At 43.2% G+C, this 26036-nt stretch overlaps 1 protein-coding gene across 5 annotated transcripts in view; it reads left to right on the top strand.

The window, feature by feature from the left end:
• TBC1D1 (TBC1 domain family member 1) overlaps window positions 1-26036 on the top strand; it is a 245798-nt gene that overhangs the window by 184413 nt on the left and 35349 nt on the right. For all 5 annotated transcript variants that reach the window (XM_058430019.1, XM_032136088.2, XM_032136087.2 and 2 more), the window contains 2 exons: window positions 12505-12690; window positions 18853-19014. In XM_058430019.1, coding sequence (XP_058286002.1) covers window positions 12505-12690; window positions 18853-19014 — 348 coding nt within the window. The remainder of the gene's footprint in view (window positions 1-12504; window positions 12691-18852; window positions 19015-26036) is intronic.

Raw genomic sequence — 26036 nt, 5'->3', positions numbered from 1 at the left:
GTGGCATAAACCTTAATAATTTTGGGGTTGAAACTCTTATCAGGATAAAATGATCCTTTTCTATCCCAAGCTTAATAAATATTGTTTAAGTACAAATTAAACACATGAAATCTGCCCATCTATATTATAAATGTCATGTGGCAGAAATTATACCTTGACTTTTGGTTCTTTCAGAAAACCTTAATTTTTTTTTTTTTTTTTTGCCTGCAATACATTTTGTCTGATTTTACATTAAAAGCCTGTAATTTCTCAAGTCTTGAGTCTGGGGAGCCGTCGTCATCCTTTTTTCCCCTCCCCCTTGTCTTCTGGATGTTCAAGCGATTTTAATTAGATGTTGGGCTTTTATGTCAAGTGCTGGCATTGCACTCCATGATAATCCAGGGACTTGGAAGCACATGTTATGCGTCGCCCTGGGTTGGTGCAGTGGAACTGGGGTGGGTTGGAAGTACTATTCTAAATCTGCTTCCTGCGATGGGGTAGGTCAGGTTGTCCTGTGTTGACAAGGAAGAAGTCTGGGTGAGGAAGCGGGATGAAAGCAGACCAGATGCTAGAGTCCACTTTCAAGTCCGATCCCAGGACCTGGCTTAAAGTTAAAGAACAGCAAAGATGAAAGGTGCCGCACAGCAGCACAGGTCGGTGGCCACGTTAATGATATAGAAAGCAAGTGCTGTGAATTCAAAAGAAAGGACAGCTCTGAGCCAGAGTACTTGGTGACTTTGCTCAAACAAATCCCTTTCTGGCACCCCCAGGCCTCCCCTCCCACTTCAAAAAAATTCTGAATTGTGCCAATCCATTGAGGCTCAGCTCAAGGCCATCCCATGCCTTTCCATTGTAATAAAGCCTTGTTTCCTGGGCTTTAAACATACTCCTTTTTTCTTAGGTACAGATTGAACTTTTTAAAAAGGGAAGTTGTCAGAGGCTCTGTAAAACGTTGAATTAAACCTGCTTTGTTTTAGGGATGGGGTAGCTTGGAATCAGATTTTCTCCTGCTATGGACTGAACATTTGTGTCCCCCCAAAAGTCCTATGTTGAAGCCCTAATGCACAGTGTTATGGTGTTTGAAGGGAGGCCCTTGGGGGGTGATTAAGTTTAGATGAGATTGTGTGAATGAAGCCCTCATGAATGGGATTACTGTCATTCCAAAAAGAGGTAGAGACCCCAGAGCTTCCTCTCTCTTCACGCTGTTAGGATACAACAAGAAGGAAGCTCTCTGCAAGTCAGGAAGAGAGAGGGCTCTCACTAGAATACACTTGTGCTGCCACCCTGATCTTGGACTTCCCCTCCAGAACTGTGAGAAACAAATGTGTGTTGTTTAAGCCACCCAGTCCCTATGATTTTATTAGAGCATCCTGAGCTCCATTCTCCACTCCCTGGCTTCCTGCATGGACTTTGCAACCAGAGCTTCACAGGGTATAGTTAAAAGCTGTTTCTCTGTAACGCAGCCACTTTTCTCTTTCCAGGTCTAGTTTTGACCCTCATAACACCTTGTTAGGGGAGATTTGAGGGTGAAGAAGTTGGCTTGCTTTTCTTTTCACCATGTCTCAGTAGAAACAGAAGCAGAAAGGCCTTGAGATACTGAGCCCACCTTTCTCGGCAGGGTGTGGCAGCCCGGAGTACCCTGGGCTGAGGAGGCCAGGGCTGGAGGGGAGGCTCCCACGGTGGAGGGGTTGAAAGCTGGGTTGTAATGAGCTGCTTTTCTGCAGATGCCTAAATGATACGGGTTGAGAAATCGTGATCTTAGCTTTTAGTAGTATATTTTTCTGTTTATGTTAGGTGAGTCATCAGTCTGTCTCTGACTATGTTCAGATCTGGAAGTTTTCTGGAAGGAAATTTGTTATTGCTGTAATAGTGTGGGTTGTTGATCTGGATTAGCAGGGAGCGGCCCCTTAATACATTTCTTAAGAAAATGGTATTTAGTTCAGTCTTTGGCTTTGAACTTTGCCTTTGACAAAGATAAAAGTATGATTTGACTGGTGTTTGAAAAGCATGGTGATAGGCCAGGTGCGGTGGCTCACGCCTGTATCCCAGCACGTTGGGAGGCTGAGGCGGGCAGATCATCCGAGATCAGGAGTTCGTCACCTGCCTGGCCAACGTGGTGAAACCTCATCTCTACTAAAAATACAAAAAAATTAGCCAGGCGTGGTGGTGCGCACCCATAATTCCAGCTACTTGGGAGGCTGAGGCAAGGGAATCACTTGAACCCTGGGAGGCGGAGGTTGCAATGAACTGAGATTGTGCCATTGCAGTCCAGCCTGGGCAACAAGAGTGAGACTCCATCTCAAAAAAAAAAAAAAAGCAAGTTATATTACATTTTAAAACTCTATTTAATGGTCAGGTCATCCATCCATAATGGGTAGAGTCATTGCTTAATTAATTTAAAATAATGTATTTAAAAGGTACCTTTGTTCCCTAGTGTCACATAATGTGAAACATCCAATTAAGGTAACTCTATAACGTAAAGTAAGTGGCTAAAAAAGTGCTGAACGCCAAAGGCCAGAGATTCAACCTTTTGTGTGCATTAGAATTTCCCAATTGTTCAAATCCAGGTTGCTGGATCTACCCCAGAGTTTTTGATCCAGTAGGTTTGGGGTGGGACCAAGAGTTTGCATTTCTAACAAGCTCCCAGGTGGTGCTGAGGCTGAAGCTCGTGTGGGGACCACATTTTGAGAACTTCTCCTGTAGACTGAACTCATGGTCTAGGTTCTGTCAGCTGTGACCCATGTGCTGCTGGAGGGAGTGGTCAGATGTCCTGACCTCTGTGCCCACAGTGAGGTCCAAGCTGAGTAGGTTTGACCAGCAGCTGTAATCACAGAGTGAACAATGTAAACGACCAATGTTGGGTGGTCTGACACCTTTTAAAACAAATCCATGTGGATGAGATCAGAGGGCTAAGTGTGGGCAGCAGCCACGGTAACTCCACGTGGTTACTGCCCACGCACTCTCTGCTGTTTTTCACCTCTTCTTCAGAGTGTGGTGAGGATGGTGGCCTTGCCCAGCACAGGAGGCCCTTTTCCTTCTGACCACCTGACCCAGCCCACCTCTTACCATCTGCAGGCACTCCCTGTCCCTTCGCTGGGCCCCGTGGGGAACTACTTGCAGTCATCAAATTCATCGTGCTTCTTTCTTTTAATTCCCGCACTTGCCAAGGTGGGACTGCCCCCCATCTCTGGCATTCCTCCTTCCCAGTCGTGCGTCAGAACTCAGCACTGGACCTTTCCCCTTTCCTCACTCCCACCCCTCCCCACCCCCATGAACGTCTCACTTGGCATCATCTCTTCTGAGGTTGGGCCTGCGCAGCTGCCCTCCGCACTCTTGCAACCCTGTAAGCTGCCCTTGACCCCTTGGCACACAGACCCGGAAGGTGGCCTGCTCAGCTGTCTCCTTAGGGGTGGAGCTTGGTTTTATTTCATCACTGTTCTGTGATGAATTGAATGCATGATTGGTCACAGGAAGGTAGGGGAGGGATAAGCACCTTATGATATGTTTCTTATAAGGTTTTATATGTAGAAAGTTATATGAAAGTGTCAGATATCTATATATGAAGTATATGTGAAGTTTTATGATAGTTTTGCATAATTTAAGAATAAACTCTTTAAAGGAGCTGAGTCCCAATCCCTTGGGTCAAGAGTTGTGTGGCACCCGGGGCCTGCTTGTTTCCCTCCACTCTGCATGTTGGTTGCTGGCCCCTCATAGGCGGTCCCAGACCTCTTTGACTTTTCTCCTTTCTGCCCACTCTTCCCTGAGACGCTCCAGGCTCCCTGGCCTCCTGCTTCTCGGAGCTCCTCTTGTGTTTGTTTTCTGTGCTCAGGGCGCCATGGTGCTGTGGGCCACAGAGGAGGCATCTGGGGTCCCTCGGGGCAGGTGCAGCAGGAGGAAGCTGTCTCCGAGGGCATGACCTTGGAGCTGAGCATTGACAGAGAAGAGTCAGCCAGACAAAAAAAGGCCAAAACTCCACCCCTCTCCCACCCTATTTCTACATGACCATGGGCCCTGGACACACCAAGACGGTGACCCGGGGCCTCCTATTGTTGCGAGGAGCCCCTGGGAAAATGTTGGCATTTGCTTCATAGAACAGGTTTCTCTTCTCCAGTATTCTTCAGTAAATCAACTTTCTTTTTTATCCCCAACCTCAGTCTGATTGCGAAGAAGTCTAAGCAACAGAAAGATTTTGCCAAATAGATTATCTTTTTTAGAACAAAATAGATAATGATATTAATAGGAAGTCAGCACTTAACTCTTGTTCAAGTACTGTTTTTAAGTGCTCTCAAGGATTTTTCATTTAATCCCCACAACAAAGCTGTGGGGGGTGGATGCTATTATTATCTGTGATTTATGAATGAGGAAACTGACACAGAGGGGTCAAGGAGCTTGCCCGTTTCCTGGTAGTTAGTACCAGGGCTGGCATCATCAGTTGCCTGCTCCTTTTCCTCTTTGCTTTTGTGTCCATTACCCCAAGGCATTAGGATGAGCCAGCCAAGTTCTAGTCCTGGCTTCACCACCTAATTGGCTCTGTGTCCCATGCCTTGCCATGGAGGGATAAAACCAATTCCTAGCTTATCCGTTGGTCGTGAAGATGAAATCAGTGGGGTACTTGTAAAGCATACTGCCCAGTACATAGTAAGTGCCCAGAAAATGTGACGTCAGACCTCTTTAAGCTTCAGTTTCCACATCTGGGAAGAGAGGGAGGGTTGAGCTAGGTCATTTTCCAGTGTCCCTTTCAGCTCCATGTTCCCGTGAGCACTGACACTTTCCCTACAGTCCTGAAGAAAGAAGGAAAATAAGGGCGAGGTGGCGAAGGTCGCCACTATGACGTGGCTGCTGGTGGGAGGTCCCTGGGGAGGCAAGGCCCAGCTTCCCAGACACAGCCCTCAGGTGCTCATCCTGGTGGCACTGACCAGGGGCCGTGGTGGGCTTTTCCACCCCAGCATGTCTCATAAAATTACAAGAACCACAGTTGAAAATCAGTGTTACAGAAATGGTAATAGGATAGGGCAAACTGTTACAAAGATCAGCACTTAAGATTCTGGCTGAGGCTGAATATTTGTTTCTCTTTAGTTTTGTTGTCTTTAATCAAGAACTGAGAGCCCTGACTTTCAGCTCCTCAAAAAATACAGCTTCCTTCCCCTTGCAGATGCAAAAACAAATGCCATTTCTTTCCAAGCATAATTTTCTCCCATGTGTTATCTCCTGTCCACAGCTTTTTCTTGATCCTTCTCCAGCTCCTGTAGACCTCCCATTCAGAGCCACCAGCCGCCCACCACTGGGGCTGCGCAGAGCTCTTGGTGCCCTGTGCCCTGGGCTCGCCCACCCAGGCCTGTTCTCTGTGCCTCTTCCTGGTTCTCTTCCCTGGACTTCCCACCACCATGTGGTCTTCAGTGCTCCTCTGAGCTGTTGTCATGACCTCTAACCAGACTGAGTCAGGACTTTTGACTTCCTCATCTCTAAGTCATCCTTACACAGCCTTGGAAGTTTACCCTAAACGGCTATTTTGGGAGAGAGTGGGGATAAAGATCTGCAGGCCTCTTGCTCCTGGTCCTTGTTTCTGCTTATCTTGGCTTCTCTTTTTAAGTGTGTGTGCACCTCTCTCCTCATCACACCCCTCCCCTCCCCATGGATCCCATCTCAGGCAGTTAGGTGCTCTGTTCTGTGTCCATAGCTCTTTTTCGAGCACTTGTTCTCACTGTTTGGTAGTGGCCTTTCATGTTTCTGATCCACTAGGCTGTGCACTCCCTGCCTGCCAGGATATCGTTCCAGTGCTAAAGAATGTATATATGAAATCACTTTTGCTTTAAAAACCCCCAATCTTCTGGAATTCCCAATTTCTTACTACTTAATATGTGGATTGACTAGACCTTAAGCAACCTAGGGTCAGCCAGCCTTGTCTTCTGTATTCATGCGCATACTATCTGGTCATTAGACAAAATGGGTCATTATCAGTGATGAGTTAATCATTACCTGCACACCTTGTTTATGCTGGTCCTTTACCTAAAGTGGCGCCCATCAATTAAACCTGTATGGATTTTACCTGTCCTTCCAGAACCACCCCGCTTTCCACAAAAACTGACAACAATGATGGTAAGAAGAATGGTAGTTGACATTTTATTAAATGTTTACTGTGTGCAGGCTTGTTTTTTCCCACACATTTACCTACTTAATGCTCACAATAATCCTATGAACTAGTCCATTTTATGCAGATTTTGCAGATTAGGAAACTAAGGTGGCAAGTGATCAGATAACCTGTTTGAGGTTGAGTAGCTTGATCATGGTAGAGCCAGGTTCAATCCCAGATACCTGGCTCCAGGGCCCATGCTCTTGACCTTATAAGCAGCCGAAATTCATCTTTCTTTGCTGAACTTCCAGAACACTTTCTTTGTGTTTCCCTTATTTTAGTAGTCATGTACTTCCCTGCTCCCTGATTCATACTTGGATTTCTAGCAGCATGCCTGGCGTGAGGCAAGAACTTAACAGTATTTCTTTATACCAAATGAATGTTGTCTTTTTTTTTTTTTTTTTTTTGAGACGGAGTCTGGCTCTGTCGCCCAGGCTGGAGTGCAGTGGCGCTGTCTTGGCTCACTGCAAGCTCCGCCTCCCAGGTTCACGCCATTCTCCTGCCTCAGGCTCCCAAGTAGCTGGGACTATAGGCGTCCGCCACGGCGCCCAGCTGATTTTTTTGTATTTTTAGTAGAGACGGGGTTTTACCGTGTTAGCCAGGATGGTCTCGATCTCCTGACCTTGTGATCCGCCCGCCTTGGCCTCCCAAAGTGCTGGGATTACAGGCGTGAGCCACCGCTCCCAGCCATGAATGTTGTCTTTAAAAAATTCTGTTTTCTTCTAGCTAGACTGTCATGTAATGCAACTGTAGGAAATAATCAGGTTCTCACTGGAGTATTTTCCATAAAAGATCCACAGAAGTCATGGCAGGGTTGAGAGTGGACTTGGGCAAATTAATCCGTTCATTCATTGAATGTTCCATGCATATCTGCTGTTTCCCAGGTATGGAATATGGCAGGGAACACAGAAATCTCTGCCTCTTTGGGTCTGCTTTCTGTTGTAGTAGAGGTAAAGCTGCTCATACTTTGTAAACAATTTGACAGCATTAAGTCTACATGGTCATTTTACTTTGTTTTTTCTAAGAAATTTTCTTGAGCTGTTGGTAACAACAAACGCTGCAGATGTTAATCCCTGTTGTTGTTAACTTTTCTCCAGAGATTTAATGTTCGGTTTTCTCCTTTCCAGAATCGATTTTTTTGTTCAAACAGAGGTTTGAGAATAACTGGAATTTTTTTAACTTCTTTTTTTTTTTTGGCATGGAGTTCAGAATTTTCAAGAGGGATGAAGAGAGTTATAAAATGCTCTATGGTGGGTAACACACAGAAAAAGCCAGAAAATTGGAGAATAAGTATCTGTCTTCTCATTTCCTTCTAGAGCTCCTCTTTCTTACAGGGCACTTAACATGTGATTTAATATCATGTCTTTAAAAGGAGGAGAACTGCAGTTCAGAACTTAATGTCAGTGCTTTGTGAAAATGCAAGAAAGGAGCCCTGTATTTTGCACTTGAGAGAGCCAGATACTGGGCAAATAGGAGGCCATGTGCACGTTGCTTTTTCTCTTTCTCGATCATGGCATTGATTCTGTTCATAACAATGATGCAATGTCATACTCTTCCCCACACATTTGTGTGCAGATAGAAAGAATGCAACAGCACAGGAGAAAGAATGCAACAGCACAGAGTTGTTGGGGAGTAATTTGGCATCTGAAATATCGACATACCAGCATAGATCATATTTATGACTCTGTTGGGAGTGTCACAGCAATGATTTAATAGGAGGCAGTTGTCTCCAAGGCCTCCTGAATTATGACTGGTTTTAAAATTCTTAGAACCCATTGGAGGCTATTGTTTCTGAAAGGCTACATAATTTAAGTGCTCCACATCCTGTCATTATAGGAGATGTCAGAATAGTAAAATCTTTTCCTGGACTAAGTTGTTATCGCAGACCTTTGGTTTGGTGGCTTTGCCGACTTTATAAATATGCCTGTCAGTGCCTGTGGTCTCCACAGTTGGGCAGTCGGCGGCAAATATCGTTTCTCACATTTTACACTGAGGAACCGGAACCCGGAAGGCATATGTTTTCCGAAGAGGCACCAACACAGTTGGCCCACGAGGTAGAGCAGCCCCTCCTTCGGCTCATCCTCCACTGCACTGAGCCAAGCCACGCTTCCTACACTGGCCTCTGTGCAGCTGTCTCTCAGCAAGAATGCGAGTCAGGGAGAGAAGCCAGATCCCTGGGATTGTTCTAGAGAATAGAAACCTCAGAGTAGCCCTCCTTAGACCACCTAACTCATCACATCGCTGAATACATATAAGGGACTCAATGCTGATAGGATTGGCTTAGGAATGATGCAAGGGAAAACAGTGCCCTGGTTAATCATCAGAACAAGATTCTCAGCTGACAGTTGCCTCGGACTTTGATTTTGTTCTCCTTGACCTGCTACGCCACTCGAGTCCACATCTCTGAAGACTGCACACGCGTGAAGGAGGACTGATTACAAACCAAAGCCTTGTCCCCAATCTGGATCTTTTTGCATTGTTGAGAAAGCAGCTTACTTGGACTGACTCAGCAGGCCAAATTTAGAACAAAGATTTTTAACTATCTCCCTTTAAAAATTACTGAGCTATTTTGTAGCCAGGCTACTCTTAATATGAACAAAAAATATTATACAAATTTGTTGTTAATTGTAAACTATAAAATCAGTAATCGTTACCATGTGAAATGAATTTGGATAAAGGAGATACATTTTTGCCCCTTCCCAGGGTTTAGGAGAGGCAAAATGGTGAGATTTTAGCTCTGAATCAGAGGTTCTTATTAGAGGTGGTTTTGTTCCTCCTGACCCCTAGGGGATATTTAGCAATGCCTAGAGGCATTGATGGTGGGCAGATGATACTATGCCCACTGCTAAACATTCTACAGTGTATAAAACAGTTCCTCCTGACAAAGAATTATCCACCCCCAAAATGTCAATAGTGCTGAGGTTGAGAAACCCTCCTTTAAACTCTTGGGTTTATTTGCTGACCTTTACAGTGGATCTGCTTTTATTTAGTTCATGCAGAGGTGAAATTAATACTAGTGCTCAAATATGTCTTTGTATTCTGGACTTGGCCTGGGTCCCCTGACCAAGTTTGGGACAAGCTCCTGCCATGTCTTGAGGACCTGAATTCAGGCAGCTAACAACAGTATTTGAACTGTGTTCTCAGTGGTGGGAGTGAAGGAGATGAGCCGACGTGCTAGGAAGTGCATAGGGTTGCATGAGGAAATAGAGAGTAAAGCTGCAGCATGGAGCCCTGCTATTCAGAGTGTGCTTGGAGAAACAGCAGTGGAGGCATTATTGGGGAGCTTGATGGAAATGCTCCCCTCAGACTTGCTGAATCAAAATCTTTAATTTAGCAAGATCCCCAGTGAGGCTTGTGCATGTAGAAGTTAGAGGAACACGGGGTAAACTTTTTCTTTTTTACTTTGGAGGAAAATACACCTTTCTTCTTGTCATAGCTCTGACCCTTACTAGCTGTGTGACCTTGGCCAAGTTATAAAACCTCACTGCACCTTATTTATTTTAGCTGGAAAATGGAGATCATAATATCACCTGTCCTATGAGATTGTTGTAAGAATCAAACAAGCTTATTTGTGCCAAGAACCCATATGGTAAAAGCTCAACAAACTGTCACTAGTGATAAGAAAAAGATCACAAAAGTAGAAAACATTAGGGAGACAGCTTAGGTCTTAAATCTCACAATTGTCGTCACCAAACAATACTTGTAATTTTGCAGATCCAGTTTCTCTGAATACTAAAATAAAACCGGAGTTTCATAAACTTCTATAGACAGTGGTCCTTGTCAGTAGCCCAAGTGGCAGAGGAGAGTACATGGATCTGGGGACAAGCAGCCTCTACTGTTAGAAATGTTCCATCCTCCTGGCCTGAGTTACACCTGCTCATTGTGATTCCGAATGTGAAAGGAACACAGTAGGAATTTTCAAGACCCTGGGAAGAGGAAGGCTGTGGTAAACAGGAAGGATGAGATTAGAAGAAGGAGTTTAGGTGAGGTGAGCCCTTGTTTTACTAGTAGGGTTTAAGAATATCCAAGTCAGCTGGACTTGGTGGCTCACACCTGTAATTCTGGCACTTTGGGAGGCCGAGGTGGGCAGATCACCTGAGGTCAGGAGTTCGAGACCAGTCTGGCCAACATGGTGAAACCCCATCTCAACTAAAAATACAGAAATTAGCAGGGCATGGTGGCGCATGCCTGTAATTCCAACTACTCACTCAGGAGTCTGAGGCAGGAGAATCGCTTGAACCTGGGGAGGTGGAGGTTGCAGTGAGCCAAGATAGCGCCACCACACTCCTGCCTGGGCAACAGAGCGAGATTCCATCTCAAAAAAAAAAAGAATATCCAGGTCAACCCCCCATAACCCTCAGCGGGGCTCCCTTCTGTTGCCTGGCTGCGTCCTGGGTTCTCTTGACGCACACGAGATTGTGAGAGTGCGTGGAAACACTGCCCTCGTTATTAGGACAGTGCCTACCATGCCAGCCAGAACACATCACAGGAATTAGTCTTTGGAAACGAGACTCTTTTGCAAACCAGTGGGAGATATGCTTCCAATGTGAGGTAAAGCAGAACTTTAATCACAACTGCAGTGTTCCACAGAATTCCAAGAGCCAAGATGGTAAAAGAATAAAAAAAAGAAAGGAAAGGGCTCAAATGAAAGATTTCAAGCTGCAGAATAAGATTAAATAAAAGGATTCAATTGAACTGTATCATATTCAGTAATGACTAATCCTGAGTATACAGGGTTTGGGGGTGAAGAGATTTGTTTTGTAAGGGTTTTGCGGAAAATAGTTTTTCCATCTTTCATTTTAATTAGAATAGATTTGCATTATTTTTCCTTAGTTTTTATTTTTAAAATATCTATTGCCACAAATTTAGAAAATACAGGGAAAACATAAATAACAGTACACATAAACCCAGTATTTTGTCCCTTCTTTTGTTCAACAGTTATTTCCCAGGCACCTGCTGGGTGTCAGCAACTGTGCTCAGTGTGGTGACCAAAACCGTTGTCAACAAGGCAGCAAGGTTCTAACCTGGTTAGGGCTTACAGTTGAGTAGCTGAAATTTTGATTTCTTTTCTGTGCCCCTAGTAAAGATATGATAGCAAACAATGAGAGCTATTTTTTTTTAATTGTGTTCTTACTCTGTGTTGGGCCCTGTTCTCAGTGGTTTATAGCCTATTAATCGCTTTACCACCACTCTGAGGGGAGGCTCTGTCATACCCACTTGACAGATCGGGAAGTGGAAGCATCAGGAGGTTAAGCAACTTGTTAAAGATCACAAAATCAATAATGACAGAGTCTTGATTAGAATCCTGGCAGCCTGGCTCCAGAACCTGCCCTATTAATCACTGAACTGTACTGCCTCTCATAATATGTATCAAATTGAGATGATACTTTATAGATACTTTCAATTCTTGCTTTTCTATTGAATCTTACACAGTAACATCCTCCTAGAATGCATATAAACCCCCAAAAGGTGTAGAATTTTAATTTATTCATTTGTCTGATAGGCTCATGATGAAAGAAGACTCTATAAAGCTATGTAATTTAGACATAGGAAACATTTGGATTATAGTGGTGTGTAGTGGGAACAAATGGTCTTCTGAATCAGGGAGACATGAGTTAAGAGTATGCCGGTGTACCTACTTACTCACTGTATGACCTTGGGCAAGTTTCTGAACTTTAGTTTCCTTTCCAGGCTAATATCTGCCTTCTGGACTTGTCATCAGGATTAAATGAGTCTACCTATATAAAATGCCTGGCGCAGTGCCCAGCACTTGGTAGAAGGTCTGCTAATGGTTACTGTTATTGCTGGCTATTAAATACATTTTAATCTTCTTTCAGAATACCTGGCCAGATAGCACAGTGGTTAAGAATGCACATGAAAGCCAGACTGTTGGGTTCCAGTCCTGGCTTGACTCCTTCCTGGCTTTGTAACATTAGGCAAGTTACATAAACTCCCTGTTCCTCAGTTTGCATTTCTTTAAAACTGGATAGTTACAATACCCATGTCTTAGAGTTTTGTGAGTGTTAAATTATTGTACATAAAGCTCTGAGAACAGTTTGGTACACAGTAGGCACTATATGAACGTTTTCTATAATTATCAATATAATTATTAAATAACATTTTCAGAAGGAGATAAAAATATTACACCTTAAAAAGCAGGTATCTTTTAAATACTTCCTCAGCTACTGAAGTTTGCTTACTATTTGATGTATCATTTGTTTCACGTTTGTGGCTCAGACATGGCTTATGCCAATGCATATTAACACATGAGTTTTAAATTTGGTGATATTATTGTATTTTATCTGAATGAACAGAATTTGCTGATTTGGCACTGTGTTTGAATGTGCATTTTTTGTTGAAAAATGACAATTCTGGAATGCCGTCTCCCTTTCCAGATTATTCAGAGCTTGGAGAGCTTCCCCCTCGATCTCCTTTAGAACCAGTTTGTGAAGATGGGCCCTTTGGCCCCCCACCAGAGGAAAAGAAAAGGACATCTCGTGAGCTCCGAGAGCTGTGGCAAAAGGCTATCCTTCAACAGATACTGCTGCTCAGAATGGAGAAGGAAAATCAGAAGCTCCAAGGTTGGTTTGCCATCTTGATATTGAACAGGCCTGGTCTTATCTTGGCTCTGAAGTTAATCACATCAGACATAAGCATGCTGTCTTCAAAATATAGCAGCACGATAGTCTAATGTACACATCTATCTATATCTGTTTACTTTTTCAGAGTAATATTAACACTGTTTACTTTCTGGTTGGTGATCTAATGATAGTTTCACCAACTATATTCATTATTCCTCTATGGTCACTGTTAGTACACTGTTTAGAACTTCTGAGATACAAGCTTTAAATCTAAGCTGTAACACACTGAAAGGTGCTTTTTGTTTTGTTTTGTTTTCCCCTCTGACTCTCTTTCTCTCTACTTTATCCTCAGCCATAGTCTGTGCCTGTGTGTTAGGTATGAACTTTTCTTGTGTAAGTCATTAACACGAGTAACTTCACTCTGTGTGCTTTTTCAGTGATTTGCAAGTAATCTGAAAAAAAGAATTAGCTGAGTTCTACCTGTACTGATATCAATAGTGTCAAAATATGACATGAACTTTGAAAGTTTAGATTTTGTTCATTTCCTGTTTCCATACTGACACTGGAACTAATTAATATTATCTTCAAAGTAGCTTAAGATGCAAAGTTTACATACTCTTTGGAAAGAGCATGAGTCTTAGGGTATCTAGAGAACTGCACGGTGATAAAGTAGTGAAGATTTTGAGCAGGAAGTCTGCATAATCTCTTTCAAAGGGAAGATGTAGCAGATGGTTCAGTCACCCTGCCATTGCCCCAGAATAATTTTGGAATTACAGTACATTTCATTCAGCATCATTCTTTTTTTTTTTTTTTGAGACGGAGTCTCGCTCTGGTCGCCCAGGCTGGAGTGCAGTGGCGCAATCTCGGCTCACTGCAAGTTCTGCCTCCCGGGTTCACGCCATTCTCCTGCCTCAGCCTCTCCGAGTAGCTGGGACTACAGGCGCCCGCCACCACGCCCGGCTAATTTTTTTGTATTTTTAGTAGAGACGGGGTTTCACCGTGGTCTCGATCTCCTGACCTCGTGATCCGCCCGCCTCGGCCTCTCAAAGTGCTGGGATTACAAGCGTGAGCCACCGTGCATCATTCTTGATTGCAGATTTTGATCTTTTAAAATGACCTTGATGCTTGTATAGAGCTAAGTCATTAAGACACCAAATCTGAGGAATAAGCTCCCAAGAATATGTTGCATCCATGAGTTTCAGTTGCATAGCTAGTGTCATAGCGAGTGGATAGACGTTCTCTGTGCATGTCCATACAATACTTGTGAGTTATGACAACACTGTGTACCAGCAATATAGTTTCTGCAGTTGAAAAGTACGAATTCATAGAATGTAAAGAGATAGCGTCTATATCTTTTGACTGAAAACAGAAAATGAAATATAAAGGAATAAGACCTTTCGATATGAAAGTAGCCCCACAGTTGGAATAGGCTAGTAAGCTTTCCAATATGCAGTTTTGAAGCTGAGAAAGACGGGTCCTCCCATCAGGGTGCTGTGGAAGGTGATAGCACACTGGGGGGCGTTTAGAGCAGGTGAGTGCTATTTTCTTCCAACCCAGTTTTTCTGCCACTTTCTTGTGTGTTCGTGAAGGTAATTCTAAAAGCAGATGTCTAAAAGATATTTGATAGTGGTGGCATTACTACATGTGTCATCAGTTAAATGACAGCTCGGGAGCACAGCAGTTATATTCGTGTGTATCTTGGGATTTTCGTTGGAGAGGAAAAAGGCAGTTATGTTCGTCATGTAGGTCATAAACTTTAATGCCGATACTGGCCAATCTTCTTGCAAATGACAGCCATGTAAAATCAGGGCATAGCTATAAAATGGGAACGGTGCTCACAGCTGGCTTCTTTGTGGTGAGGACAGCTGTAATTGGTGAGGCAAAATCAGTGTGCCACAAAAGCAGAATACATTCTGCTGTGCAAACAATGACCAGACAGACTAGAATGAAAAGGCAAGAGTTTCCCAAGGTTACCTGGAACCCGTTGCCAGGTGTTGCATTAAGTTTACTGGCCCTTGCCAACATTCTTCTAATGCTTCCTCATTTCATCTGGCTTCTTGGCAGTGTTCAGTTTTTGTGGTCTTTTATTTTTTACTGTTTGACTTCATTTCTCTTCTTAGTTCTGTAAAGTTCACCATGTGTTTATCTTTGTGGTGAAAACACAATAAACTTGCTTAACATAATGTTGGAAGCATTAATCTATTGTATTAGTGTGTACAGGACCTTGATTGCTGATAAAAAAATAACTAGCAATAAGAGCCTGATTGCTTAAAAATATTTAGTAAGTTTTGTTGATGTGGATTAGTGGCAGGGCAGAACTTTTTACATTAAATATAGATGCAAGATTTGATAAGAATCAGCCAGAGTGTACAGTAAGTATTCACTTAATGTTGCCAATAGGTTCATGGAAACTGCGAATTTAAGCAAAATGATGTATAATGAAACAACTTTTACCAAGGGTTTATTGATAAAAACAAGAGTTAAGTTCCTATGGCATATTTCTGGGCACAAAAACATCACCAGACTTCTAAATAAAGACCCAAGACACTTCTAATATTAAATATTGATGTAAACGTGCAATGTGCAAACATTTAAGCAAGATTAGTACAAACATGATAATTATTGGCTTGGCACAGTGGCTCACTCCCATAATCCCAGCACTTTGGGAGGCCGAGACAGGGAGATCACCTGAGGTCAGGGGTTCGAGACCAGCCTGGCCAATGTGGTGAAACCCTGTCTCTACTATAATTACAAAAAAATTAACCGGGCGTGGTGGTGCACACCTGTAATCCCAGCTACTTGGGAGGGTGAGGCAGGAGAATTGCTTGAACCCAGGAGACGAAGGTTGCAGTGAGCCGAGATGGTGCCACTGCACTCCAGCCTGGGCAACACAGTGAGACTCCATCTTAAAAAAAAAAAAAGAGAAAGAGTTAATTATTTTTCCACTTATTCCACTTCAGGGTCTCAGGTGGCCAGAACCTGTCCCTACAGCTTAGGGTGCAAGGCAGGAACCAGCCTTGGACTGAATGCAATTCCATCTTGGGGTGACTCACACACACACACACACACACACGGGGACCATGTAGACATACTGGGTGACACACACACACACACACACACACACACACAGACTGGGACCATGTAGACATACTGATTAACCTAATGTGCACATCTTTGAGATGTGGGAGGAAACTGGAGCACTTGGAGAAGACCCACACAGACATGAAGAGAACACAAACTCCACACAGATAATGGCCCTGGGCTAAGAATCCATTTTTTTCTTGTCAACATTATAACAAAGCGACATTGAGCATAAAGACATTATTTGAGGACCTGCTGTACTTAGAGAGATAGGCATTCTATTGTGAGTTTCTTTTTTTCTCCCTTCTTAAAGGAAGGTTAAATTGCATCTGAGATGGCTCTTGAAATTGATCAGGGGTTCAAGCTGACTTGCATACTCTTTGGGAAAGAATTTAGAAGAATGTGTGTGAGGAAGTTCTTCCTATGGTTAAGCCTGTTTCCTGACTTGAATAGATGAATCAAATATTTTTTACTATTCTGGAAGCATCGCATTCTGGAAAGAACCATACTATGTCATCTCAGTCTTCCTCACTCTATTGTAGGCACTTGGAAGCTGAAGTTGTGATTTCTCCAAAATTAGATAGCTAATTTTCATTGGTGTTAGAACAAAAAGCATTGCCTCTCTTTGAAGCCACCAGTCCTCTGCCGTCCTCCTCTGCAAGGCCATTTTTCCTTTTTTTTTTTTTTTTTGAGGCAGAGTTTCGTTCTTGTTGCTTAGGCTGGAGTGCGATGGCGCAATCTCGGCTCACTGCAACCTCCGCCTCCTGGGTTCAAGCGATTCTCCTGCCTTAGCCTCCCGAGTAGCTGGGATTACAGGCGCCCACCACCACACCCAGCTAATTATTATTATTAGTATTAGTATTAGTAGTAGTAGTAGTAGAGACGGGGTTTCACCATGTTGGCCAGGCCGGTCTCGAACTCCTGACCTCAGGTAATCCTCCCACCTTGGCCTCCTAAAGTTCTGGGATTACAGGCATGAGCCACTGTGCCCAGCCCATTTTTCTGCATTTTTAAATGAAGATGTGAGCAGCCTAACGCAAGATCGCAACATGTGATTCAATACAGCCATGGCTTGGTGTTGACATGTTATTGCCAGTTGAGCTAATCCATATAACTCAGCATTTTATGCTTTAATAAGATTAAAATGATGTGATAACATTAAATTTTGAATTACAGTTGATGTTTTTTATTTAAAAAACATTTTTCTTAGTTAAATAATACATGATGGTTTAAAAATCAAATATTCAGTGCAGTTCTTCTAAAATCTCTGCAAGTGTGGGGGTCATTTAATTGCTGAGCCTCCCAGTCTATTAGCTTTCCATTCTGAGCTTTCAAGAGATGGTGGCAGCTGGCAAGACAGTTTTATCTGGGAAAGCCATTGTTAACAGAGCAGAATTGGGGATGGAGCAGCCATAGCCCACCCACCAGAGTAGGCACAAATCAGACCTGAACGTTATCACAAAGTCCAAGTTGGCTCAGACATTTGTGTTAAATCATAATAAATACTTTAGAGAACTTTGTTGCAAATTTACATTTGATCTCAGTCAGTCCTCTTCCCCTATCTCTACGAGCTTGCAAACCGCATGGGTGTGTGGGGTCTTATTTAATATTGCGAACAGCTGGGTCCTGTATCTGAAGTTCTTGCCCTGGAGCCTGGGTGTTTGTTGTAGTTCTGCACCATCTGCCTTGGTTGATAAGGCATTTTTGAGGCCACTGATTTTAGGCAGCAGTGTTGTTAGGATACTGAAACAGCAGGATGTTTGTGGATTGAGCCTTTTCAGCTGAATCTTCTGGCGAATTCTTTCTGGCTGTGTGGACTACAGAGCAGGATGCTCATGTTGCCTGCTGGGCTCTGTTAGGGTGGCCAGACATGCTTGTAGCAGCCTTACTGCCAGAGGAACGTACGTTGGCATCCAGAACCCAGTGCTGCCGCCAGTTGCAGTGCAGCAAGGCTAGCCCCAAACCTGATTTGCTGCAAGGATTAGCTCAACTCTAGTGACATTTATTGTGTTTTCTCATAGCCCAAATCACAGCCAAAAAAATAAAAAAAGAAAAAAAATCTAGGGTTGACATTTAAAAAAAATTTTTTTAAAAACATTTTTCTTAGTTAAATAATACATGATGGTTTAAAAATCAGATATTCATTGCAGTTCTTCTAAAATCTCTGGAAGTGTGGGGGTCATTTAATTGCTGAGCCTCCCAGCCCTAAAAAATCTAGGGTTGACATTTTAAAAAATGCATTCATCAGAGTATGAGAGAAAAGGTTAAAGATGGTAGATGGAAAACCGTAAAAGCTGAGAGGAAGGCAGCACTGTGCTTAGAGTCACTTGGCTTCCCTCTAGCTAGTAAATAACCAGCACCAAGTCACCTGATCCTCCTGAACTTCAGTTTTTGTGGCCATGAAGTGAGAGATTGGGTCCAGGAATCAATGTAAATTGTCAATTTAACATTTCCCTTTATTGATATTATTCCCCCCCTGGGCTTGATAATTTAGTTATAATTCTTCATGCAGCTTTAGGTTGAGTAAGTTTGGTGGGAAACAGTAGCTCTCTTCATATATTTGAGAGATGTCATTTGAAAGGGGTAGATTTATTCAGTTTAACTCCAAGAAGCAGAAAATGGGATCCATGGTAGAAGCTACCAAATGGAGGTTTGGCTCTAAATAAGAAAACTTTCTTTAGAGTGCCTCTCCTAGTTTAGATGAAAAAAATTGCATCAAGTTCTAACCATGCTAGTCACTGGGAATTTTAATAACACATAGCTCTTGTCCTGGAGAGGCTCAGGGTTTGATAGGGGTAAGATGGAAAGAATTGAGCAGATGTGGGTTATGTCTTAGCAGTAGAGCCAACAGAGTATGTTGGGGGTGAAGGGGTAAGAGAAATCACATACCTCCTAGGTTTTTAGCATTTTCCAAAACAAGGAAAATGGGTAGAGGCATGGACAGTGACTTATATTTAGACGTGTTAAGCCAGTTGTAACTGCTTGACATCTCAGCGAGATAACAAGTAGGCAGCCATGTTGTATAATGGAAATTCCATAGCTGTAGCCTTTACTAATGCGCTCTGGAATGGTCTATTCCAGCCTCCGAAAATGATTTGCTGAACAAGCGCCTGAAGCTCGATTATGAAGAAATTACTCCCTGTCTTAAAGAAGTAACTACAGTGTGGGAAAAGATGCTTAGCACTCCAGGAAGATCAAAAATTAAGTTTGACATGGAAAAAATGCACTCAGCTGTTGGGCAAGGTAAGTTTCATTGGGAAGCATCTAGTCAACCTCACCCCTCATTGGTGATTGGGGAGAAGTGTGGAATAAAAAAAATGTCAAGTCTAATTTTAGTGGCCATCTCCCTTCTTTTCATCACATCTTAATCTATTTCCATATACCTTACTTAATAGACATGAATTTCACCACCTTTCATGATTCCTCTTAATTAAAATTCCCAGAAGGCCAGGAAATAGGAAGAAGACAGGAAAACCCAAGGGCTTCGTTGCCTATAAACTGGATAATGATTTGATGATATACTTTGAATTAAATTATAAACTAGAAACTAATTGTATGCTTGTCTCTGGGTACTCTAGGGAGACAACATAGTGTGTGGAGCACAGACTTCAGACAGGTGGTCTTGGGCTTAAATCTCAGCTCTGCCACTTACTTTGCAGTGTGATCTTAGACAAATGCCTCACCCTCTCTGAGCTCCAGTTTCTACAAGTGTAAGATGTGGGTGCTGACAGTGGATGTTGTGAGGAGCACACAGCATGTGTCTGCCATACTGGAAGGCCTTAGAGAGCGGGCAGGATTCACTTTTTTTCAGTGAGATCTGCCAGCCCAAACTGTTACTGGTCCAAGAAGAGATAAGTACAGAACTTGAAACTAAGCATTTGGAAAGGTTTCCCCCAGTTTGACACAGTGATCCTAATTTAAAATGTGGACTTATATTTTGTCCATCTGTTTTTTTTTTAAATTTTGTTTTTCTACTAATTTATTTTTACTGTATCATATAAAAATATCAGCCTGTAGGAGATTGGAAAATTTTTAAAAAGAAAAAAAATTGATGCTTCACAGATAGTTTGAGAACCGCTATTTTGAAACTTACCTTCAGTCATTATTAGTGTTCTAGTGAAACAATGATTTCTTTAAAAATATATGTTAATGTCTTCTGGCAAGAGTAAAAGCCTGAGTCTAATCTGATTCTGTGCTACTGAGTTCTGGTTGAGCTCATCATGAATAACCAGGTGTTCTGAATAAGGGTTTCAAGTATGCATAGAACGGGTTTTTCCTGAGTTTATCAGTTGTACAGTGGGAAAACGTTGTATATGCACTTTTTCTTTTTTGTTTTTTGAGATGTAGTTTCACTCTTGTTGCCCAGGCTGGAGTGCAATGGCGCGATGTCAGCTCACTGCAACTCCTGCCTCCCAGGTTTAAGCTATTCTCCTGCCTCAGCCTCCTGAGTAGCTGGGATTACAGGCGCCTGGCACCATGCCTGGTTAATTTTTTGTGGGTTTTTTTTTTTTTTTTTTTTTTTTGGGACAGAGTCTTGCTCTGTCGCCTAGGCTAGAATGCAGTGGCATGATCTCAGCTCACTGCAAGCTCTGCCTCCCGGGTTCATGCCATTCTCCTGCCTCAGCTTCCTGAGTAGCTGGGACTACAGGTGCCCGCCACCACGACCGGGTAATTTTTTTTTATATTTTTAGTAGAGATGGGGTTTCACTGTGTTAGCCAGGATGGTCTCGATCTCCTGACCTCGTGATCTGCCCACCTTGGCCTCCCAAAGTGCTGGGATTACAGGCGTGAGCCACCACGCCTGGCCAATTTTTTGTGTTTTTACTAGAGACGGGTTTTCACCGTGTTGGCAAGGCTGGTCTCGAACTCTGGACCTCAGGTGATCTGCCTGCCTCGGTCTCCCAAAGTGCTGGGATTACAGGTGTGAGCCACTGCGCCCGGCCTGCATATGCATTTTTCATCTCTAGGAGCATTAATGAAACAAAGCAGTGTTTTTTACTAATAGTTTTTTGGGCATTTTTAACCTTTTCTGAATTTTGACATCAATTTTAGTAATCATGGGTAGTTATTGTTCGTTACGCCTTTTCCCTTTCTCTGGATAAGGAAACTTGGGCTTAGAGCAGTTGAGTAGTGGCTCGGCCACAGAGCTGGGTTCACACCACCGTGCTGCACTGCCTCCTGTTAAACAGGATCTGCAGGTGCTTTTCTCAGAACATGTATGCAGTGGTGAAGACCGAAGTTCTGGATCGACAGCAGCTTCAGTGTGGCTTTGGCAGGTACCCTCCTTCTGGGCTCTTGCCTCCTTACTGACAGAAGGAGAGACTTGCACCGAGCAGAGGATCTTGGAGCTCTCTTCCAGTTCTAATATTCCTTGCACCTCTACTTTTTGCTTGAGATTTACCTTTACACCAAATGACCCCAAATTGCTGTTTTGAAAAGGGAGAAAGCAGAGAAAAGAATGAGTCTGTTCTTCCCCAATTCACAGTTGCCTAGATGATCGCCTTCAGGTGTCTTTGCTTCTGCAAAGGGCAAATTGCATGGGTCTGTGACAGCTATTCCAAATATTTGAGCTTCTTAGAAGCCTGGCACCTGGATATTCGTTTTTCACTGGGCATATTTTGTGGGGGCTAATAGAAATACTCTAGGAATCTGGACCCTGGGTAGTGAAAATTGGGCACAGATGATTGAGCATTCTGTATATTGGAGTGCGCTAAGGCTGACCTGGAATTTCCTCATGTATTGCCTGACTTTGCCACATCACTTTTTACTGCAGAAGCTCTAACCATACAGGGGGCTTTGTCAGTCAGGTGGTTTTAACACATTAAGATTTAACAGCTCCAAACAAATGATGGTAGTCTATTTTGTGGCTCAGAATAAAAATGTGAATCTAAAAATTTGAGACTAAATTTGAATCATATCTTTGACCTTTGAAGTAGAGGCCAACTCACCTCAGAGACCTTGAAAGAGAGGACAGTTGTGTGAATTAAGAGGCCCTTCCTCATAGTGACATAAAAGACCCTGAAGTGATGGAAATAAAGGAATTTATAAAATTTTCCCAGTTAAAATTAGATGAGGGGCCAGGATTAGGGTATCAATTTAGGAGAAGATAACATAATCCTATGACATTATAGATAATTCAGTTTAGTACATGTCAAAATGATTTCTCTAAAGATATCTAGATAGAACCTTATAAGCTAGAATGTCTTTTTTAGGAATGGGATTGCAGAGTGGCTGCCTGGGCTGCTGAAACTAATCAGCCAAAAATGTACTGCAGTAAGAAGAATGCTTATTGTGACATTGTCAAAACAAAACAAAAAACCCAACACGTGACTATCCCATGTCATATTCCTTGAAAACGACACCATAAGTAGATCTGTATTTACTGATGTAAAAGATATCTAAGTTGTTAAATGAAAAGAGTACAGCATGGTCTCCTGTACTGTTGATACTTCCATGTGTGTATACATGGAAAAACACTCACGATACAGATGTCCAGGTTATAGACAGGATGACCGTAGAGCCCAGTTCACCTGGCATAGCCCTGGTTTATGACTCCTGTCCTGGCAAAATTATTAATAGCCTTCCTCCTCTCCACTTTCAAAAGCTTCCTGCTTTGGATGGTAAATATATGCTCATTCTAGTTATGGGTGGTTTTTCACTTTCTTCTTTATACCTCTTGCATTTCAGAGGTTTTTTTGCCCCGCTTTTAAACAGTGAGTGTATATTATTTTTTAAGTGAGTAAGAAGCTATTTACATGGGGGATGGAGGAACGGCCTCCTGCCCTCCCAGACCCTGCCTGCAAGCCCTACGTGGGCTCCACTGCCAGGTTTCTCTTGAGTTAGGAGTGAAGGCAGCACCACGGTGGGGAAGGGCGTTCCAGGCCATTCTTAGCAAAAACACTGGGTCCAACCTGCATGATCCTGTGCTTTAAATCACAGAATCTAAGCTTACTCCTGAATACCACAATATCTGGTGCTGTCCAGTGACACAACCAATATTCTTTTCTTTCAAAAAATAAAGGTCTGATAAGACAATGGGAATGATTTAGTAATAGGAAATTGGATATTTCATAACTTGGGAAAATTTCCCAGTTTGAGAAAAAGTATTTTGTGAAAGCCCCACTGTAAATCACTTGTCATGCTGACTGTTTTCTAGCCCACATTTACTTCTCATCAGCGTTTGAAGTATTTGTGGGGAGGGTGTGCGTGTGTGTATGTAGCCAGGATATATCTATGAGCTGGAATAGCAGAGGGAGACAAGAAATAGAATAATAGTAGAAAGCAGATATCAGGGTTTATTTGTTTCCTGTTGCTACCATAACAAGTTACTACAAAAATAGCGACTAAAACAACTGAGAAATTCTTCTCTCAGTGTTCTGGAGGCCATAGCTCCAAAACCATGGCGTCAGCCTGTCTGTACTTGGCCTCTTCCAGCTTCTGGTGGCTGTCAGCTTCCTAGACTTGTGGCCACGGCACTCCAGCCTCTGCCTCCTTGGTCACATTGATTCCCCTTCTCATCTCCTCCTCTGTATGTCTATTACAAGAATGCTTGTCACTGGATATAGGGCCCATCTGGATAATCCAGGATGCTCTCCTCCTCCCAAAGTCCTTACTTAATTATATCTGCAAAGAAGGTAACATTCACAAGCTCCAGGGATTAGGAAGTGAACACATCTTTTTTGAGGGGACACCATTCAACTCACTCTACAGGGTCATTATATTAATGCTGAGATAAAATTACAGAAGGTATAGGATGTGGTCATGGTTTACAGGGGCCCTGTATTTCTTCTGCAGGCCAACTTAAAAAAAAATGATACTTGAAAGGGAAAGAAGAAAGTACTTACTACACAGTAAGTATTTCCAAGAGGTGGCCCAGTGAGACTTTTGAATCTGTTAATAAAATGATTGCTATTTGGTTCAAATCCACAGATGGTTATTTTATCATTAATTGCAAGATAGGAACACAAAATATTTTTTCTCTAGTCCCCATTTGAGTAGCAGCCTTGTTTGACATTTCTGACATGGAGGACACCAAGAGAAAATGGCAGTCAGCATCCCTGGGCTGTCACTCACCGGCCTAATGACCTGGGGCAAGGGACCTCTTCTCACTGCCTCTCTTTTCTTTACCACGAGGATAATCATGTTTCCCTTAGAAGGTTATGAGGATGGTATGGGCCAATACACGGAACGTGCGTGGAATGGCGACCGTGCATAGTGGCCTCGCAATCAGTGCTATCTGCTGCTGCTACCTTGCCAGAACAGAAACTTTTCCTAAAGGTGGCCGGAGACGGAAACCAGAGAAACCATCCTCCTGGGCAGGCTGTCTGAGTGGCAGGGCAGGGTACAAAGCAGCCACTTTTTTTCCCGGATGGAAAGAAAGATCAATGCCTAACTCGGAGGCTTCCTTTCTCCCAAAAGACAAGAAAGACTTGGCATCTTATTCTTCAGTCTTCTTGCTCTCCCCCTTTCCACCTTTTTGGCCTTGTAATAGCTGAGTAATGAGCTAAAGAATTTTGGTTCAAAACTGTCACCTTTTAAAATTAGGTTTGCCCTAAATAACATCCTTGACTTTAAGAGAATTTTCTTAAGTTTTAGACATTTTTAATCACTGTGAGTATTCAAATTAATCACATGCAAAGCATTAGGTAGAGGCTCTTGGACATTTTCTGTTTTTAGAGCTTTGTTGGATGCTTACATGTCAATGTCTGTACAGTCAGTTCCTACCCAGCTTCTGGGCCCTTCTTGCAGCTTATCTTGCAGAAAGAAGCCTCATCAGAATTCCAGAATCTCAGCTATGATTAGCTTACTCCACCTCAGCTCAGAAACATGCATGGTTCCCTGGAGCTACCAAACATGGGGCAGGTTTCTTGCCGTCAATTTGCCTCTGACGATAACCCTTCCAGCCTTCTTGCCAGCTGCTCTCTTCTTTTTTTATTTTTTTTATTTTTATTTTTATTTTTATTTATTTATTTATTTTTGAGACGGAGTCTCGCTCTGTCGCCCAGGCTGGAGTGCAGTGGCGCAATCTCGGCTCACTGCAAGCTCCGCCTCCCGGGTTCACGCCATTCTCCTGCCTCAGCCTCTCCGAGTAGCTGGGACTACAGGCGCCTGCCACCACGCCCAGCTAATTTTTTTGTATTTTTAGTAGAGACGGGGTTTCACCGTGGTCTCGATCTCCTGACCTCATGATCCGCCCGCCTCGGCCTCCCAAAGTGCTGGGATTACAAGCGTGAGCCACCGTGCCCGGCCAGCTGCTCTCTTCTACCTGCACCTTTGTGCCTGAGGCAAACTGAATCACTCTCTGTTCCCTCTCTCTGGTTGTACTTTTCTCTTCCTTTTCCCTCATTCTTAAGGCTTGGCTCAAATGAAGGATTCTGTGGAACCTTGATTGCTCAGTTAGAAATGAGCAAACTGTCGTAAGGACAGAAAACCAAACACCGCATGTTCTCACTCATAGGTGGGAATTGAACAATGAGAACACTTGGACACAGGAAGGGGAACATCACACACCGGGGCCTGTCGTGGGGTGGGGGGGAGGGGTGAGGGATAGCATTAGGAGATATACCTAATGTTAAATGGCAAGTTAATGGGTGCAGCACACCAACATGGCACATGTATACATATGTAACAAACCTGCACGTTGTGCACATGTAACCTACAACTTAAAGTATAATAATAATAATAATAAAAAGAAATGAGCCAGCTTCTCTTTCATCTGAGCTCTACTTCCTTTTGATTCTTGTTTCTGAGATCACATCTTATGTGACAGTTTTTCATACTTGGCTTTATTTCCCTAGAATGTCGTTAATTGGCACCAGGTTGGAGCTCAGGTCGTATTCTTTATTCCTTGCAGAGTCTGACAGGGTCAGAACATGATAACACATTTGAGAAGTGAGAAGAAAGGAGGAAGGGGCCAGGGAAGTGAGGGGAGAATAGGGGGTGGAAGTAGGGGAAGAAGCAAATAGGGCAAGGTTTTAGTTGCCTCCCTTCTGTTCTTATGCTGTTAATTAATAATGGAACCAGTGGCCAGGCATGATGGCTCATCCCTGTAATCCCAGGACTTTGGAGGCTGAGGCAGGAGTATCGCTTGAGCCCAGGAGTTTGAGACAAGCCTGGACAGCATAGTGAGACCCTGTCTCTACAAAAATTTTAAAAAAAAAGGCTGGGCGCGGTGGCTCACGCTTGTAATCCCAGCACTTTGGGAGGCCGAGGCGGGCGGATCACGAGGTCAGGAGATCGAGACCACGGTGAAACCCCGTCTCTAC

The sequence above is a fragment of the Hylobates moloch genome, unplaced genomic scaffold, assembly GCF_009828535.3.
Source record: "Hylobates moloch isolate HMO894 unplaced genomic scaffold, HMol_V3 SCAFFOLD_17, whole genome shotgun sequence".
In the NCBI taxonomy this organism is placed as follows: Eukaryota; Metazoa; Chordata; class Mammalia; order Primates; family Hylobatidae; genus Hylobates; species Hylobates moloch.
The sequence above is the reverse complement of the archived record's forward strand: the minus strand, read 5'-3'. Positions and strand labels throughout refer to the sequence as shown.